The sequence below is a fragment of the Macrobrachium rosenbergii genome, chromosome 22, assembly GCF_040412425.1.
Source record: "Macrobrachium rosenbergii isolate ZJJX-2024 chromosome 22, ASM4041242v1, whole genome shotgun sequence".
Classification (NCBI taxonomy): Eukaryota; Metazoa; Arthropoda; class Malacostraca; order Decapoda; family Palaemonidae; genus Macrobrachium; species Macrobrachium rosenbergii.
Window position 1 is genome coordinate 48,620,891 of NC_089762.1, and position 16,975 is coordinate 48,637,865.

At 37.2% G+C, this 16,975-nt stretch overlaps 1 protein-coding gene across 3 annotated transcripts in view; it reads left to right on the forward strand.

The window, feature by feature from the left end:
• Positions 1 to 16,975, forward strand: part of Trim9 (E3 ubiquitin-protein ligase Trim9) — a 328,168-nt gene that overhangs the window by 243,033 nt on the left and 68,160 nt on the right. Inside the window, exon 3 of one of the 3 annotated variants that reach the window (XM_067124901.1) lies at positions 15,330 to 15,361. The exons of the other annotated variants lie outside the window; for them this stretch is intronic. Coding sequence (XP_066981002.1) covers positions 15,330 to 15,361 — 32 coding nt within the window. The remainder of the gene's footprint in view (positions 1 to 15,329; positions 15,362 to 16,975) is intronic. 3 annotated transcript variants of the gene reach the window in all.

Here is a 16,975-nt window from a genome sequence, read left to right on the forward strand (position 1 = left end):
TCTTCCTCCTCCTCTTCTTCTTCCTCCTCCTCCCCTTCCTCTTCTTCTTCTACCTCCTCCTCCCCTTCCTCTTCCTCCTTCTCCTCCTCCCCTTCCTCTTCTTCCTTTTCCTCTCCTTCCTCCTCCTCCTCCTCCTCCTCGAAGGGCGGGGGACAAGTAAATAAGCATCCTGCTTCCCTTCAAGTGGGGTTTCCTGCCTCCTGCGTCCTACACGTCACGGCTGCTGGAGAGAAGCCTCCTTTCCTGTGTCAGGATGCCGGGCATCCTTAAGGATTGCTTCCTAGCAAGCACGAACACCTCTGCCTCATCCTCATCAGCCCTCATGGGCCATTTCCTCTCTTCCTGTCCTCCCTTCTTCCTCCCGTCATCCTCTCATCCTGCTGCTGGGTGAGGGAGAGCGTGTGTCACCTGGGTGCACCTGTGTTCACCCCTTTGGTACAGCGGACTTGGCTCATTTAGCGGGTCAGTCTACATCCTTGGGATGATACAGGTATTATGTACACTTTTTTTAAATCAGCGTTTGGTAGTGTGGTCCTTGGATGCTTGTTGATCTTTAGGTTTGCTGAAATAACGATAATTTTTCATAATTATTACTATTTATTACTCAGAAGATGCACCCTATTAGTATGGAACAAGCCCACCATAGGGGCTGATCTTTAGGTTTGCTGAAATAACGATAATTCTCCGTAATTATTACTATTCATTACCCAGAAGATGAACACAGGGGCCATTTGACTTGAAATTCAAGCTTCCGAAGGACATGGGGTTCATTAGGAAGAAATAAGAAGAGGTAAAGGGAATTACCGAAAGAAGAAATCTCACCAATTAAAAATAAACAGTAAAAAATAGGAAGAAACGGATTAAAAGATTCAGTAAAAATTTACTTTAGCTTTAAGAAAGCCCATCATCGCACCTCCCGAAAGAAACTTGAATTGCTTTATTTCTTAAAAAAAAAAAAAAAAAAAAAAAAAAAAAAAAAAAAAAAAGCTTAAAGCGCCGGATCTTGTATTCCGCTCTTTCTGATGAAAAATGAATAAACTTACTTGTCGTTTCCGATACTTGTTTTATTTTGATTTTAGTTCTCTGAAAAGAAAACTATTGTGCCGGCTTTGTCTGTCCGTCCGCACTTTTCCTGTCCGCCCTCAGCTCCTAAAAACTACCGAGGCTAGAGGGCTGCAAATTGGTATGTTGATCACCCACCCTCCAATCATCAAACATACCAAATTGCAGCCCTCTAGCCTTAGTAGCTTTTGTCATAATCGTACATCTCTCTCTCTCTCTCTCTCTCTCTCTCTCTCTCTCTCTCTCTCTCTCTCTCTCTCTCTCTCTCTCTCTCTCTGGTACATTTTTAGCGATCCCGAGGTGCCCTGAATCTCCAGTGAATTTTAATGCGAACCATTAATTGATAATGCAGATCTTGGAATGGCTGCTGTGTTTTTATCAAGTCGGTGTGGCAGTAAAATTTATTATGCTAGCTGCTAACACACGCTGGTGTGAGGGGCATTGTAATACCAGGCAGTTCCGCGAGAAGTGTTGCATTAAATATGCCTAGATGTATTCTTTATTCTCTGCAGGGACGCTCTCCCTGCCATTAAAAGAAAAATCAAGGAGATTGGCAATATCACCTGAGAGTATGATTGGTAAAAACGTGGAAATGTTAGAAATTACCAAAAATCACCTCGCCATTGGGTACGTAGTGATATACCAAGGAGGTGGGTATCGTCTGCCCCAGAATAGTGATTGGGCATGCGCATCTCTCAAGGATTTTTATTGGCTGATCAGTCCTTGCCCTGTTGCTCCCGTAGGGGGGTTGCCTTCAGTGCACTCACGCAGTGCACCTAATGCAGTGCACTGTAGGCATTACATTCCTCTTACTGTACCTCCGTTCTTTGCTTCCATCTTATCCCTTCAAAAGTTCATAGTAGCTAGCTGCAACCCCTTTCATTCCTCTTATTGTACCTCCATTCACATTCTCTCTCTTCCATCTCACTTTCCACCTTCTCCTGACAATAGATTCTGTTGCACCTTTCAAACCTTTTTGCTGTCAATTTCCATTTCAGCTCTGAATGACCTCATCATCATAGGTCCCAGCGCTTGGCCTTTGGCCTGAATTCTTTATTCTGTTCTATACCTTGTCTTCTGGTCCATCCTTCCTGAACAAGAAACTCAGTCCCCACACTTCCTGCTGGCAGGGTTATTGAGGCTGATCCTTGTAAGATTTAGGGTGACAGCGTTGCTACCTCCTTTGTCAGGGTGGTGTGAGCTGTCGTATTTATTTATTTATTTATTTTTTATTATGATTGACTCCTTGTTTAGCTCTAATCCTGTCTTATAACATCAGTTGTTATTTTTTTTATTTTATTCAGTAGGTGAAACCTATTTACATGAAACAAGCCCACAGGTTTGATTGAACGGATTTACAAAGCAGTACAGTACCTGTATTTTAAATTAGTCTTTCTTTACACCTATAAGAGGTTACTATTGCTCTCTCTCTCTCTCTCTCTCTCTCTCTCTCTCTCTCTCTCTCTCTCTCTCTCTCTCTCTCTCTCTCTCAGCGTACGGCAACCAGTTGCCAATGAAAATAATTTGTTTCTCAAATTTGCGATCATTTTTCGAACTTACATAAAGACTCCTGATGAATATTAAAGCCATAATAGTTGTTGTTGTCTGGTGTTGTTGTCCATTGTTGGTTCGTTGCACAGGAGATCGATTGCAATACCCGAGCATGGATGTCCCTGACGCCTTCCTCCTGTTACCTGGCTACCTGAAGGAGGACGTGACGTCACAAATCTCAGGTGAGAATTTTAAATGTCCAGATGAGACTTCAGGATTCTGACGTCCCTGCTTTCCATTCTGGTAACCTCTCGCCATTATCCACCAACTCCATCTCTCTCTCTCTCTCTCTCACCCCCTTCCTCTTTACCCTTCCTCACCCCTCAAATCCCTCTCCCACTCCCTCTTCCCCAACTCACACTACTCCTTTCACCGTAATCCCAGCTTACCTCCCCTTACTCTGCTCACTTCTATCTATTCTTCCCATCTTCCCGAATTCCTCCCCTTAACCAATTTCCCCCCCTCTCTCTCTCTCTCTCTCTCTCTCTCTCTCTCTCTCTCTCTCTCTCTCTTTAGTTTTCTGAAAATAAATCTATTGTGCCGGCTTTGTCTGTCCGTCTGCACTTTTTTCTGTCCGCCCTCAGATCTTAAAAACTATGAGGCTAGAGGGCTGCAAATTGGTGTGTCGATCATCCACCCTCCAGTCATCAAACATACCAAATTTCAGCCCTCTAGCCTCAGTAGTTTTTATTTTATTTAAGGTTAAAGTTAGCCAAAATCGTGCGTCTGGCCGTGGTTAAAGTTTTGTGGGCGGCGGCTCATACAGCAGTATACCGAGACCACCGAAAGATATACCTATTTTCGTTGGCATTGAATATACGATCTACATAAAACTCGACTGCGCGAAGTTCGGCGCATGTTTAACTTGCTTTCCCATGAGTTGAGCAGCTAATGAGGTTTGCGAATGAAATGAATGACGTTGTTTTGTCGATTTATCAGAAAATTATGAGTACCCGAATCTCACAAGTCAAGTCGAAAACAAGCTCGTCAATGTTGCATTTATGGCGAGACGCGCATCTGCAGTCTTACGGCATTTAATTCAGTTCTCCCTGCTTGGTTTTCGGGATGAGGATGTGTGGTCGTTGATACTAATGTGTAATAATTGTTCGGATTCAGGTCAGTCTGTGTACCGTGGAGGCTAACAGATTCTTATCACGGGTGTGCTAGAATCAGCTAGGGATTGGGAGGTGTACCGCAAGCGTTTATTTAATATTTCTTTATGTGTTGTATTGCAAGCGTTTAGTTTATAGTTTTTTTATCTGTTGTATCTTTTAGTTGTTTTTTATTGCATAGGTTTTTATCTGTTTAGCTTTAGTTTTAATTTTTATCTGTTGTATTGCAAGCGTTTAGTTTATAGGTTTTTATCTGTTGTATTGCAAGCGTTTAGTTTATAGTTTTTATCTGTTGTATTGCAAGCGTTTAGTTTATAGGTTTTTATCTGTTGTATTGCAAGCGTTTACTTTGTAATTTTTATCTGTTGTATTGCAGCCGTTTAGCTTGTAATGTTTTATATGTTGTATTGCAAGCCTTTAGTTTATAGTTTTTATCTGTTGTATTGCAAGCGTGTAGTTTATAGTTTTTTTTTTTTTACTTTGTAATTTTATCTGTTGTACATCTTGTTTTATTGTTGTATTGCGATAGTTTTTATCTGTTTAGTTTATAGTTTTTATCCGTTGTATCGCAAGCGTTTAGTTAATCATTTTTAATCTGTTGCTAAAAGTTCTTTGATGATCAATGCCCCACTCCGGATGTCTCATATTGCAAAATGGTTCCCAAATCGAATTGCTTGGACCAATGTCTCATAGCAGAATGTGGCTCCATATTTCGATCCCACCCTAATTCAAGGAATAGTTCACAGCTAATAGTAAGACTTCCCAGGAAATGCCATGAAGATTAATCCAGCGGCTTTTTGAAAAATATTAGCGTATTCAAGAGATTTGTTTTTTGGCTAATCGTAAGATTTCCCTGGGAATGTTATGAAAATTATTCTAAGAGTTTTTGCAAACTGCTCGTGTCTCAACCAACCTTTTCATGTCATCAGGCCTGGAATTGATGGTGACCTCCAGGCAAAAGGAAGAGATTGGTCTTTCTCTTGTTTGGTCTGGGCGTGATCCTCCAGCGAGGTTTTAATGAAATAGACAAGGTTATCATGAACTTCGTGTATAGGAATATCCAGTTAGATATAAACGATTTCAACAATCGCATAGAGTAAAAGGAATCAAGAAAATAGGAATCATGAATTAGCATGGAATTAAAAAAAGAGGCTTTGGATCATACCTCTTGGAACGTGGGTACCTATGGGTAATGATGAGTGAATGATGATATGAGTCAGGTTGATGGTGGTATAATGATCGTAGCGGGGACAGAGATCCAATAATGCCGGATCAGAACCTGGTCATTGTGGCATTAAGGAGGCAGTGCTAATTGGTAGTCTCTAATTGCAATTAAGTACGGCATATGGAAGTGTAAACGTTGATTATTATTGAATATATTAGACATCTCTCCCTCTCTCTCTCTCTCTCTCAATCTAAGCTCTCTTAACTCTCTCTCTCTCTCTCTCCACTCAGTCGTAGAGTCAACATAAAAATTCTCTTATTCAATAGAACATAAGCCATCTCTTAACATAGAAATCTCTCTCTCTCTCTCTCTCAGTAGAGCATAGAGTCAACAAAAAACTCTCTCTCTCTCTCTCTCTCTCTCTCTCTCTCTCTCTCTCTCTCTCTCTCTACTCAGTAGAAAAGCTCAGAGTGAACACAAATCTCTCTCTCTCTCTCTCTCTCTCTCTCTCAGTCTCAGAGTGAACACAAATCTCTCTCTCTCTCTCTCTCTCTCTCTCTCTCTCTCTCTCTCTCTCTCTCTCTCTCTCTCTCTCTAGAGGAACATAGAGTAAACTTCGGTTTTTCCCGCCGTCGGCAGCAAGCTTACTTTATGGACGCCGGAGTAAATTCGCTATTAGTGTCTCCCCTTAATCCTTTTGCGGCGTCCATTACCCTGTGCCGGAATTACGGGAGTTGGGAATATTGTTTTGGAGATACTTCCAAATTTCTCTCCTTGTCCGTTCGTCTCCCTCACCTTCACTTCTCTCTTTCTCTCTCTTAGCTGCTTCTGTCTTTCCCTGCTTTTTTATTCTTTCTCACTTTCCCCCCCCCTCTTTATTCGCTGTCCTACCTATCCCCTATCTACCTTCTCTTTCCTCTCTTTTCCTAGTCCTCATTCTTCCACCTTCTTGTCTCTTCTTCCATTCTCTGTCCCTATCGTCATTCTCTGACAGTCATATCTCTTCTTTCCTTTTCCTTTTCCACCAGCCTTTCTTCCTCTAACCTTCCTTCCCTGTTTCCTCTTCCATTTCTCCCTTCCCTCCTCTGACCATCCTCACTCTCTCTTACTTCTCTTTTCCTCCTCCCTCTCTCCCCTTCCCATCACCCTCTACCCTAATATTACCTGTGTTTCCATTTCAAACCTTTCATATTGGGACAAGCTATGATGTGTACCTTGTAAGTCGTGTACGAACGCTTGAAAATAAGAGAGAAATTTTAATTTAATGTCATTGTGTATTGTGTTGCCATCCACTTTTCGTCTCTCCTCTGAGTAATTGGGTTTTGGTATGTAATTATTTCTCACCTTTATTCATAATTTTTTTGGTTGGAATTCGCTTTTTGTATTTTATATTTTACTGCTATTAATTACCCTTTTTTTTTCAAGCGTTCATATGCAGTACATGTTCATAATTTGTTGAGAACCAGTGGTTGATGCGCTCTCTCTCTCTCTCTCTCTCTCTCTCTCTCTCTCTCTCTCTCTCTCTCTCTGCCATTAATAGGTGTCGAATCCTAGGTAGCTAGTTACCTAGAAGGCCTTTTTTGCGACACGTTGTGTTAAAAATTAGAAGCTTTACAAATATAAGGTGAGTAAGACTGCAACCTTGAGTCAGATTTATAATGCTGAGAGAGAGAGAGAGAGAGAGAGAGAGAGAGAGAGAGAGAGAGAGAGAGAGAGAGAGAGAGAGAAATTTACTAAGAATGTGAATCAGTTTGTCCTCGACTTGTCACTACTACAGAGCGATTGAATCCATTAAGACACCCACCCAAAGAGATAGTTTTGGGTAATGCTTGCGAATTTTGCCTTGTTTTGAGGTAGACCACCAAGTCGAAGCAATCGTACTTCTTGTGGAATACATTTAAGCCAGCAAACACTCTCAAGGAATGAGGAGAGAGCTGAGAAAATCGTTATTTCTGGTGTAATCGGGGCGAGATTAAAATTCTCTCTGGCACTGGAGTGTTGCGGATGAAGCCTGAATACTTGACGAATATCTGTTGGAGGTAATCCGCGGAGATAATGATTTTGTGTATTTGTTTGTTGAAGACTTAAAGTCTGCGAGTGCCATGAAATTTATAGAGATATTTATTGGTTTCCTGACAGTTTTTCAGCTCAGTTGCATTACACACGTTCGGTAACCGTGTCCGTGCATTTATTAATTGGGCGGTTTTTAGAGAATTTGTTTAAAATTGAATAAATTAGAATGTGGTGGAAAACGTGTTTGATATATTCCGGGTAATTTGTTATGAAATTACACCTTGGCGAAAAAATTACCTCTATTTTAATTCTCCTTACGTAGATTTAAGTCTTGTGTCTATAAGCTTGATGCCTAGACACACACACACACACACACACACGTATATATATATATATATATATATATATATATATATATATATATATATATATATATATATATATATAGAGAGAGAGAGAGAGAGAGAGAGAGAGAGAGAGAGAGAGAGAGAGAGAGAGAGATTTCCTTGCCAGTCGGTTCTTCCATATAAAAGTTGGAAATAAGCACATGGTTAATACTCCACCTCTCTCTCTCTCTCTCTCTCTCTCTCTCTCTCTCTCTCTCTCTCTCTCTCTCTCTCTCTCTCTCTCTCTCTCAAATCAATTATCGTACTCCAACGTATTTCCAGGACGAACTATGGAATGCCGGAATCAATATCACTCTTTTATCTACAAAATCCCATCCGTTTTTCCCATTTCTGACAGATGCCAGATTAAGTGACTTAGCGGGATTACTGCCGAAGTTTTGCTTATTCCGAATGGAATTTTTTTTTTTGTGTGACAAATTTCGGTTATTGGATTTTTTTTTTTTTGGGGAAGGGACAAATTTCGGTTCAATTGGCCGGATGTCCATCGCATCTCGCTTTCCAAAAAAAAAAAAAAAAAAAAAGAAAGGCTATCAGTGCAATTGAAACGATGGAACAGTGATAGGTTTTTATTTTTTATTTGCTTTTTTTTCTTGTATGTTTGAGGTTCAGTGGGATTCAGATGTCTGGGGGAATTATTTACAGATTGGAGGATGTTGTCTTGGTGGAGAGAGAGAGAGAGAGAGAGAGAGAGAGAGAGAGAGAGAGAGAGAGAGAGAGAGAGAGATAGATGCAAAACTGCAATTGTCATTACCTCAGAAAAGTTTACATTTCAGATTTGATTTGATTACGAGAGCTTTTAAAGTTGCACACAGAGAGAGAGAGAGAGAGAGAGAGAGAGAGATGCAAACTGCAATTTTCATTACCTAAGAAAAGTTTGCATTTCACGTTTGATTCGATTACGAGAGCTTTTAAAGTTGCAGAGAGAGAGAGAGAGAGAGAGAGTTGTTCCACAGATTGATTGCTTTTATTGGCAGGTTTGTCATAAGTCTTTCATGAATCGTATAAATTCCTGAAAAATTACGTAGTTCTGATAAGTCGAAATCCTGATATATCGTATGAGCTCGATTGTAAAGTAATCAGTTCATTTTGGGAAAGGAATGAGGACTAGACCAGTGTTTAGAAAATAATGAATTTAGGAAGCAGATGAACTGATTACAAACTAAGTCTAGAAAACACACAAAAAACAAATCAGTATAGCCTGTCGTTTCTTCGGTATCATCCAAGCCAAAACAACCTCAGTCTTACGGGGTGCTCTATGAGCAAGAGCCTGTGCTGGCATAAAGCCAGCTTAATCAAAAACAACGAAAAGATCATTGGAGACTGAAAAATGTTCTGAAGAAGATTAGGAATGAGAGGAAGGTAATTAGTGAAGATTAGAATATTCATATGAATCGACAGGAAAAGGGCAGCTTGACTTGAAGGTCACTGATGACAAGAAAGAACACTCAGGGCGAGAGACAGTTTCCTGAGGGACACCACTGAAGATCCGTAAAGGAAGAGTTGATGTAGCGCTATCAACAACAGTGCTCTAAAAATAGACCGCTCAGTGTAGGCATTAGAAATGCACATATACAAAGAGAAGTGAAGCACTTGAGAGGGAATCTGGATAACATGGCCCAGTGTCTGAGCTGCTCATGGTCCTTAGGGGTCCTGCGAGCAGTGGTAAAAGATTCCCCAAACGTCCTTGGAGAAGATGTCCAGTTATTTGTAGGGTCTAGTAGGTGTTTGGAACTGAATTACAGGGAGCTATAGAACCGGGAAGTTTTAGCTAAATAATGAGAGAATGACTGTTCTATAATATGATCATTGGCCTACAAAAATATGAATGTAGGTAGAAGTCTACAAAAATATGATTGTAGGTAGAAGCCTACAAAAATATGAATATAGGTATGTAGGCCTATAAAAAATATGAATACAGATACAGACATACGAAAAATATGAATATAGATATATTGGTATAAAAATATGAATATAGAGATAGACATACGAAAAATAGGAATATAGATATATAGGTCTACAAAAATATGAAAATAAATATAGACCTTAAAAAAATATAGATATAGGCTTACAAAAAATATGAACATAAATATAGACCTACAAAAAATATGAAAGTAGATATAGGCCTATACGTTTTGCTTGTACACATTTACCTGCACTTGCCTGGACGATTGTACCTTCATTTACTTACAGGCAAAGTGAAATCTACAACCGTACAATGGCCAAACTGTTCTGCAAAGTTATTTTACCACTTTGCCCTCTCAAACAGTCCCCTTTGGCGCCTAAGAGGATAATAATATTCTTTCCCAACACACACACACATGTAGGGTTTCGTAAAGAGAGAGAGAGAGAGAGAGAGAGTATACTCTGTAGGAATGCAAAAGTAGGGGTGTCTCAAGGGGTGGGGTAATATTTAGGGGAGCGTGTATCGATAAAGGTAGATTTTGACAAGGGTCGACAATATTTGGTAGCTTCGTTTTTCCGTGATGGTTCGTTGCCACAAATGGAGGATATTTTAGTAGGATGACCTTTGACAGTATAAGATTATCTTTAATATTTATCCTTGCTTATTATTATTAGCGCCTGCCCTATGAGCCTATAGAGCCCCAGGAGGACTTCAACTTTAACTTTAATTATTATTATTATTATTATTTTTTTTTTTTTAACATTCAAAGTTAAGCGTCATCCATTTGCGTTATTATTGTTTTTTTTTTTACATTTATTTAAAGTTAAGAGTCGTCCATTTTCGTTAATATTATTCTCTTTTTTTACATTTATTTAAAGTTCAGCGTCGTCCATTTGCATTATTATTATTCAGTTTTTTTTACCCTTTTTTTAAAGGTAAGCGTCGTCCATTTGCGTGTAATTAAATTTTTCTCTCTGCCATCGTAAACAGGTTAAAATTCGTTGTCCCTTTTCCAACCTGAGAACCTTCAAAAAATGGATCATTTTAGCATTTTTCTTGTATTATTGTTATCTTTCAGATTGAAGATGTTTTTACATATTTATTTAAAGTTACGCATCCATTCCCGTGTAATTTAACCTTTTTTCCTATTAATCTTTTTTCCTACCCGCCCTCTTAAATGCAGTTTAAAATTCCACATGTCCCTTTTCCCTGTAAATGGCCAGCATCGTAAATGGCTTATATAGAAAGTTATAGAAAGGGAAATGAAACGAGTTTGGCCATTTAAAACGCTGTAAAAAATAATCCTTCTCTTGACGATTGCAGTCATTTCCCTTCAAGAGGAGGTGTATTCTCTCTCTCTCTCTCTCTCTCTCTCTCTCTCTCTTTGTTGTTCGATTCAGTGCCATAACAAAAGATTCATTTTCCAGGGGAAGACCAGAGGCGCATGGAATCAATTGGCTTAGGTTCCTTTTTTTTTGTCAGATTGTATGCTTTTAATACTGTGGGAATCTCTCTCTCTCTCTCTCTCTCTCTCTCTCTCTCTCTCTCTCTCTCTCTCTCTCTCTCTCTCTCTTCATCATCAGATTGTATGCTTTGAGTATTGTGGGAATCTCTCTCTCTCTCTCTCTCTCTCTCTCTCTCTCTCCCAGGTTCTCTTCATCATCAGATTGTAGGCTTTGAATATTGTTGTAATCTCTCTCTCTCTCTCTCTCTCTCTCTCTCTCTCTCTCTCTCTCTCTCTCTCCAGGTTCTCTTTATCATCAGATTGATTGCTTTGAATATTTTTGGAATCTCTCTCTCTCTCTCTCTCTCTCTCTCTCTCTCTCTCTCTCTCTCTCTCTCTCTCTCTCTCTCTCTCTCTCTGATTATCTCCTTGTTGCAGCATTTCAACCCTGACTAATTAGAGCCAGGGTACCAGTTCAGAAAGAAGTTCGACAAGTTCTTGGATCTTGTGCCGGAGGAACCCGAAGATACGATTCTTCGTTAATCTCAGCAATCCCCAATGCAGGTCCCTTTTCAAATTCGATTTTTTTTTTTTTAATTCGATCTGACACCTCGTATCCAGGCTAAAGTTACATCAAATGATGACCGCAATATACCCCACCACATGGGGAGGGGAGGGGCCTCGAAGGAGTAAGCCCGCCCCAAAAAAAAAAAACAGGATCTCTCTCTCTCTCTCTCTCTCTCTCTCTCTCTCTCTCTCTCTCTCTCTCTCTCTCTCTGTATATATATATATATATATATATATATATATATATATATATATATATATATATATATATATAGAGAGAGAGAGAGAGAGAGAGAGAGAGAGAGAGAGAGAGAGAGAGAGAGATGGGGGGTTCAGATGACTAACAGTCATCCATTTTACAGAACTGTCTGGAAAGCTTTCAACTAAAAATAATTTAAACAGTCAATATATATATATATATATATATATATATATATATATATATATATATATATATATATATATATATACACACACACACACACACACAACTAAACATTTGCCGAATTAAATTAGGTGCCAAGATCATGATACTTCAAGGCTGTGTGAAAAACCTATTTTAATAAACCTATAAATCTCAAAACGTTTTAGCAAATATAGTTTATCCACTTAGTAGGCCCTTCAGTACCGAATCCAACTGACGTGGTCTGGGTTGATTGCTGAGCGGGACATCAGTACGTTAATCCCATAATAATACCCTTTGAGCTTCAGGTCTCAAGGGAATTGAAGTGGGAATTAAATTCCATGATTATCGTCGTTTGGTATTTTTCAAACGTATATAATATATATGTATGTATTTATTTATTTATAAATGCATGTGCATGTATATATATAGATTTCTTATCATTATTAGCTTATTTTACCATACTTTTTAATATTGTAAAAATTAATTCAGTTGATAGCCCTGAAGATGGGAAAGGATTCCTGAAACGTTGGTGTAAATAAAAGAAGAAATGATTCCAGTCTTCTTGCAGTCCTGTTTATTATATATATATATATATATATATATATATATATATATATATATATATATATATATATATATATATATATATATATATATATATATATATAAATGTATGTATGTGTAGGCTAAATGTGTATATATATACATGCATATAGTTACATGGTACTTTATGCAAAGATGTATTCCTCTTGATCTTTTGAAACTTGTATGAGTGAATAAAATTGTTACCTGAGTGACTTTGCTTTACCGTCGTACCAAATTACTCATTATTATTAAATATTATTAAGCATCAGTAATCTCCCCTTTGATGAAACCGTTTGAAGAGCAAAATTAATAGTTTTTTGTGGACTGCAGATTGATATTTTCCTATGTACATAAAAATGCAAGTTATTATTATTATATTATTATTATTATTATTATTATTATTATTATTATTATTATTATTATTATTATTATTGCAAAATTCTTTTTTTGTGGATTGCAGTTTAATGTTATTCTGTTGATATAAGTATGTACATACAAATGATGGCTTTTTATTATTATTATTATTATTATTATTATTATTATTATTATTATTATTATTATTATTATTATTATTATTGTTCACTAGGTAATTCAGATTTCCATACACAGAATGTCCTTTGTGCGAGATGCAGAAAAGAGAGATTTGAGAAGTAGAGTAAATTACAAATAACAATAAAAACTAACTACAAAGGAGTTTGGCCTTGAAATTAGCATTACGGCTTCCCTTCAACTCATGGGAAGGCTGAGATATATATATATATATATATATATATATATATATATATATATATATATATATATATATATATATATATATATATATATATATATACACACATAAATTTGTGACTCACATCAGGATCGAACCAGGTCTTTCAATTGAAAGGCATGGGAGCCAGCTCAGGTAACTCCTTGGGTGCAGTTGCCCTCAGGTTCCAACTTCTTTTACGACTTGTATGGCCTAGTGGACAGCGCCCTTGCCTTTCAATTGAAAGACCTGGGTTCGATCCTGATGTGAGTCAGAGATTTATTTCTGTTCCACACGTGATTGTGTGATTGATTTTATATATATATATATATATATATATATATATATATATATATATATATATATATATATATATATATATATATATATATATATATATACACACACACGAGAGAGAGAGAGAGAGAGAGAGAGAGAGAGAGAGAGAGAGAGAGAGAGAGAGAGAGAGACTTACGCGGGCGAGTGGTTCGATTCTATTCCCAATTCACCCACCTTTCAACCGCGTCCCTGTGGGTGCTGGAGGCTGGCTTTTAACCACCAACACCCTACGCCATCCATCCTCTCATCCATCCCCCGCCTTTCTTTCTCTTTTCTCCACGTCGTTAGGCACTCCCACACCTCGTTAATTCGAGAGGTAAAAAGAAGAAAGAGAAGAAGAGGAGGAGGGAGGAGGAGGAGGAAGTTGAAGGATGGGAGGAAAGGGTATACAGTGGCTGGGTGGGCCTAGGAGATAATTGGTTAGGGGAGATGGTAGCAGTAATTGTTGTTGTCCTGTGGGCACAGTTGTTGTGTTGTAGGTTTCTCCTGCCTTGTGTGGTATGTGTGGGTATTGTGTGTCATAGGGTGAGGCATAGAATGTAAATGGAGTTTTAATACTTTTCGGGAGTTTATGATACTGCCCTAAAACGGAAAACTGCAGTGTCTGCAAAATTTTCGAAATTGAGATATGCCACCTATTGGGCTCGCGGAACACTGATACACAAGTTACTGCAGTTTCAGAATGATTCTTCTGCAATGCTTTCCACGAGTATTTAGTGGGTCCCATTTGCAGTGTCTGCAAAATCAGTAGTAAGGCGAGGGAGTATCTACCATTTTTCTCAGTTTTGTACTTTTGGAGATACTGCAATCTTCCATTTTAGCCCGAAATAAATCTCTCTAGTGATGTTGGATAGTTTATGTTCTTTTTCTGCTTTGTAGTTTCTGCTCCTGGTATTTTCGTGGGCAAAAGATTAGTTTAGGTTCATGTACTTTAAAAAAATAATATATATATGTATTGCTACTAATATTTGGCTGTTTTTTAGTTTTTATATTTTGTATATTTTTCAGTTATTTCGTCATTATGACTGCATAGATTTTCTTGACTGAATGCCCTTTTGTTGGAAACATTGAGTGCCAGTATTCTTGAATAAATGGGTTAATAGTATAATATAAAACCAGTAATTAGTTTGTAAAATTTTGGGCGTTACTGTGACATCGAGAGTATCCGTATAAGTTAAGTAAAATTAATAAATTTAGCTATTTGGAAGACAAAAATATATTTTTTTATAACAGATGTTATAATTGCCTTAAGATATATTTTTCAAGCATACATTTTTCACTCAAGTTAGTATTTCTTTAATAAACTCTCATTTTTAAAGTAAGGTAAAGAAAATAGGCGTGATTTGTATAGCAGAATTCGTTTTGTGGTTGCTCATTCTTTATTAAGACAACTGTATTACATACTGGTTGATATTCAGGTCATCTCAGAGAATCTTATTATTATTATTATTATTATTATTATTATTATTATTATTATTATTATTATTATTATTATTTCGGTAGGATAGACAATCTGCGTTAAATTAAAATTGTAGAGGGAAACCTGAGGGCTTTATTTAATTTGAAATAAGTTAATAATGAAATATTATAATTTTGGATGCAAGTTCAGCAGTAATCATTTATTGGTGGTTTATCTGATAAACTCATATATTTATTAGCTCAATTAGGTCAATTGTATCATTGCTTTCAAATTAAAAAATGAGAGTAGAACAAGCTCTCTCTCTCTCTCTCTCTCTCTCTCTCTCTCTCTCTCTCTCTCTCTCTCTCTCTCTCTCTCTCTCTCTCTCTCTCTACGTTTTTTAAATATTTTTCCAGAGAAAATTTTTGTGGCTTTAACTTTTTATTATTATTATTATTATTATTATTATTATTATTATTATTATTATTATTATTATTATTATTATTATTATTAGTAGTAGTAGTAGTAGTAGTAGTAGTAGTAGTAGTAGTAGTAGTAGTAGTAGTAATAGGTTTCATAATTTTATCATTGGAAAGTAAGCTCACATATGATTACTCTGTACTTTCAGGTAAGATGGCAATTTCCGCAGGATCTGAAACGGTCAGTATTCACTACATGTACTCTCTCTCTCTCTCTCTCTCTCTCTCTCTCTCTCTCTCTCTATATATATATATATATATATATATATATATATATATATATATATATCTTGTTTTCATAATTACGTAATAAAATATTTTTATGGAAGAAGATTATAATTACTGTCATTGTGATCAATAGAAGGCTTTCCAAGGTAACAAACTGTCAGCCCTGAACTGATTTCTCTCCAAAGTTGCTAATGTCCAGTGGTCCAAATTACATCAAGATTCGCTCAACCGTAATTGAGAAATCATTCGAATACATAGCGACAGATTCGAGCGAAAGCATAGCACTCTCCGGGCTCCATCGGCGGAGGTAATAAGTAGACATATAATGGTCGTTATCCGATTCAAGCAGTTTTAAAAGCATACAGTAATATGAGAATTTCTTTTTATGGATACGTATCCCTTATTTTATTGCTTTATTTAATATTAATTTGTATTTGCTTTTGGATTATGCATACATCACATTTTCACGAGAAATTAGGCTATTTTTGTGTGTGTGTGTGCGTTTGTCCTTGTCTTTTTAAAAGCATGGAAAAACAACTGCAATTTCCCCTCAAAATGGAATCATTGGGTGAAAGAAACTTTACTGCGGCGTTTAGTTTTTTCTCTGTCTCTTTCCTTCTCCCCTGGGGAGAGAGAGAGAGAGAGGGGGGAAGGGGGAATAGAGACATCCCCCCCCCCTCCCCAGGGGAGAGCCAGGGGTGACTGGAGAAAAGGAAGCGGAGAACACAAGAGTATTCGTAGAGTAGTTACAAGTTTTTCAATGGTCGAAGAAATACTGCCTTGGAGTTTACAGCTTTTTCCTGTTGTGCTCTCTCTCTCTCTCTCTCTCTCTCTCTCTCTCTCTCTCTCTCTCTCTCTCTCTCTCTCTCTCTGAAATTCGTTTTGGTTATTCCATTGCTTGTTTCCGCCTAAGAATTGTTTTCGTCTTACCAATTATGTAAATTTTTTTTCCGGTGTCAAGAAATTCCTCAGCTTCGTTAGGAATATTATCAACTTTAGGAAGTTGTTTGGTAATCATGTTATTTCATTATATTTATATATGTGTGCTCACCTATAAACTGTCTATACGCGCGCACATACACACACACACACACACACATATATATATATATATATATATATATATATATATATATATATATATATATATATATAACATAGTATATGTATATATATATATATATATATATATATATATATATATATATATATATATATATATATATATATATATATAAACTGAGAGAGAGAGAGAGAGAGAGAGAGAGAGAGAACCTTTCATTAATCAGAGTTCTTGACTAAGCTCAGGCTTCTGGAAGGAAATGTCTAAATAATGATCGGTAATTCCTGTGTAAGACAAATCCTGGATAAAACCTGTTGCATCAATCCTTTCATCTTTCTCCATCAGTCCCTGGACGAAATCATATTTGTTTTCGGAGAAATACTTAGACAGATATCAACGCTGTTGGTGATTAAGTTGTCAGTTTCCTGTACAGATTTTTTATTTTAATATTTCGTTCTGTGTTTCCGTAGTTTTTTTTATGCAGTGGTGCAGGACGAATGTTTT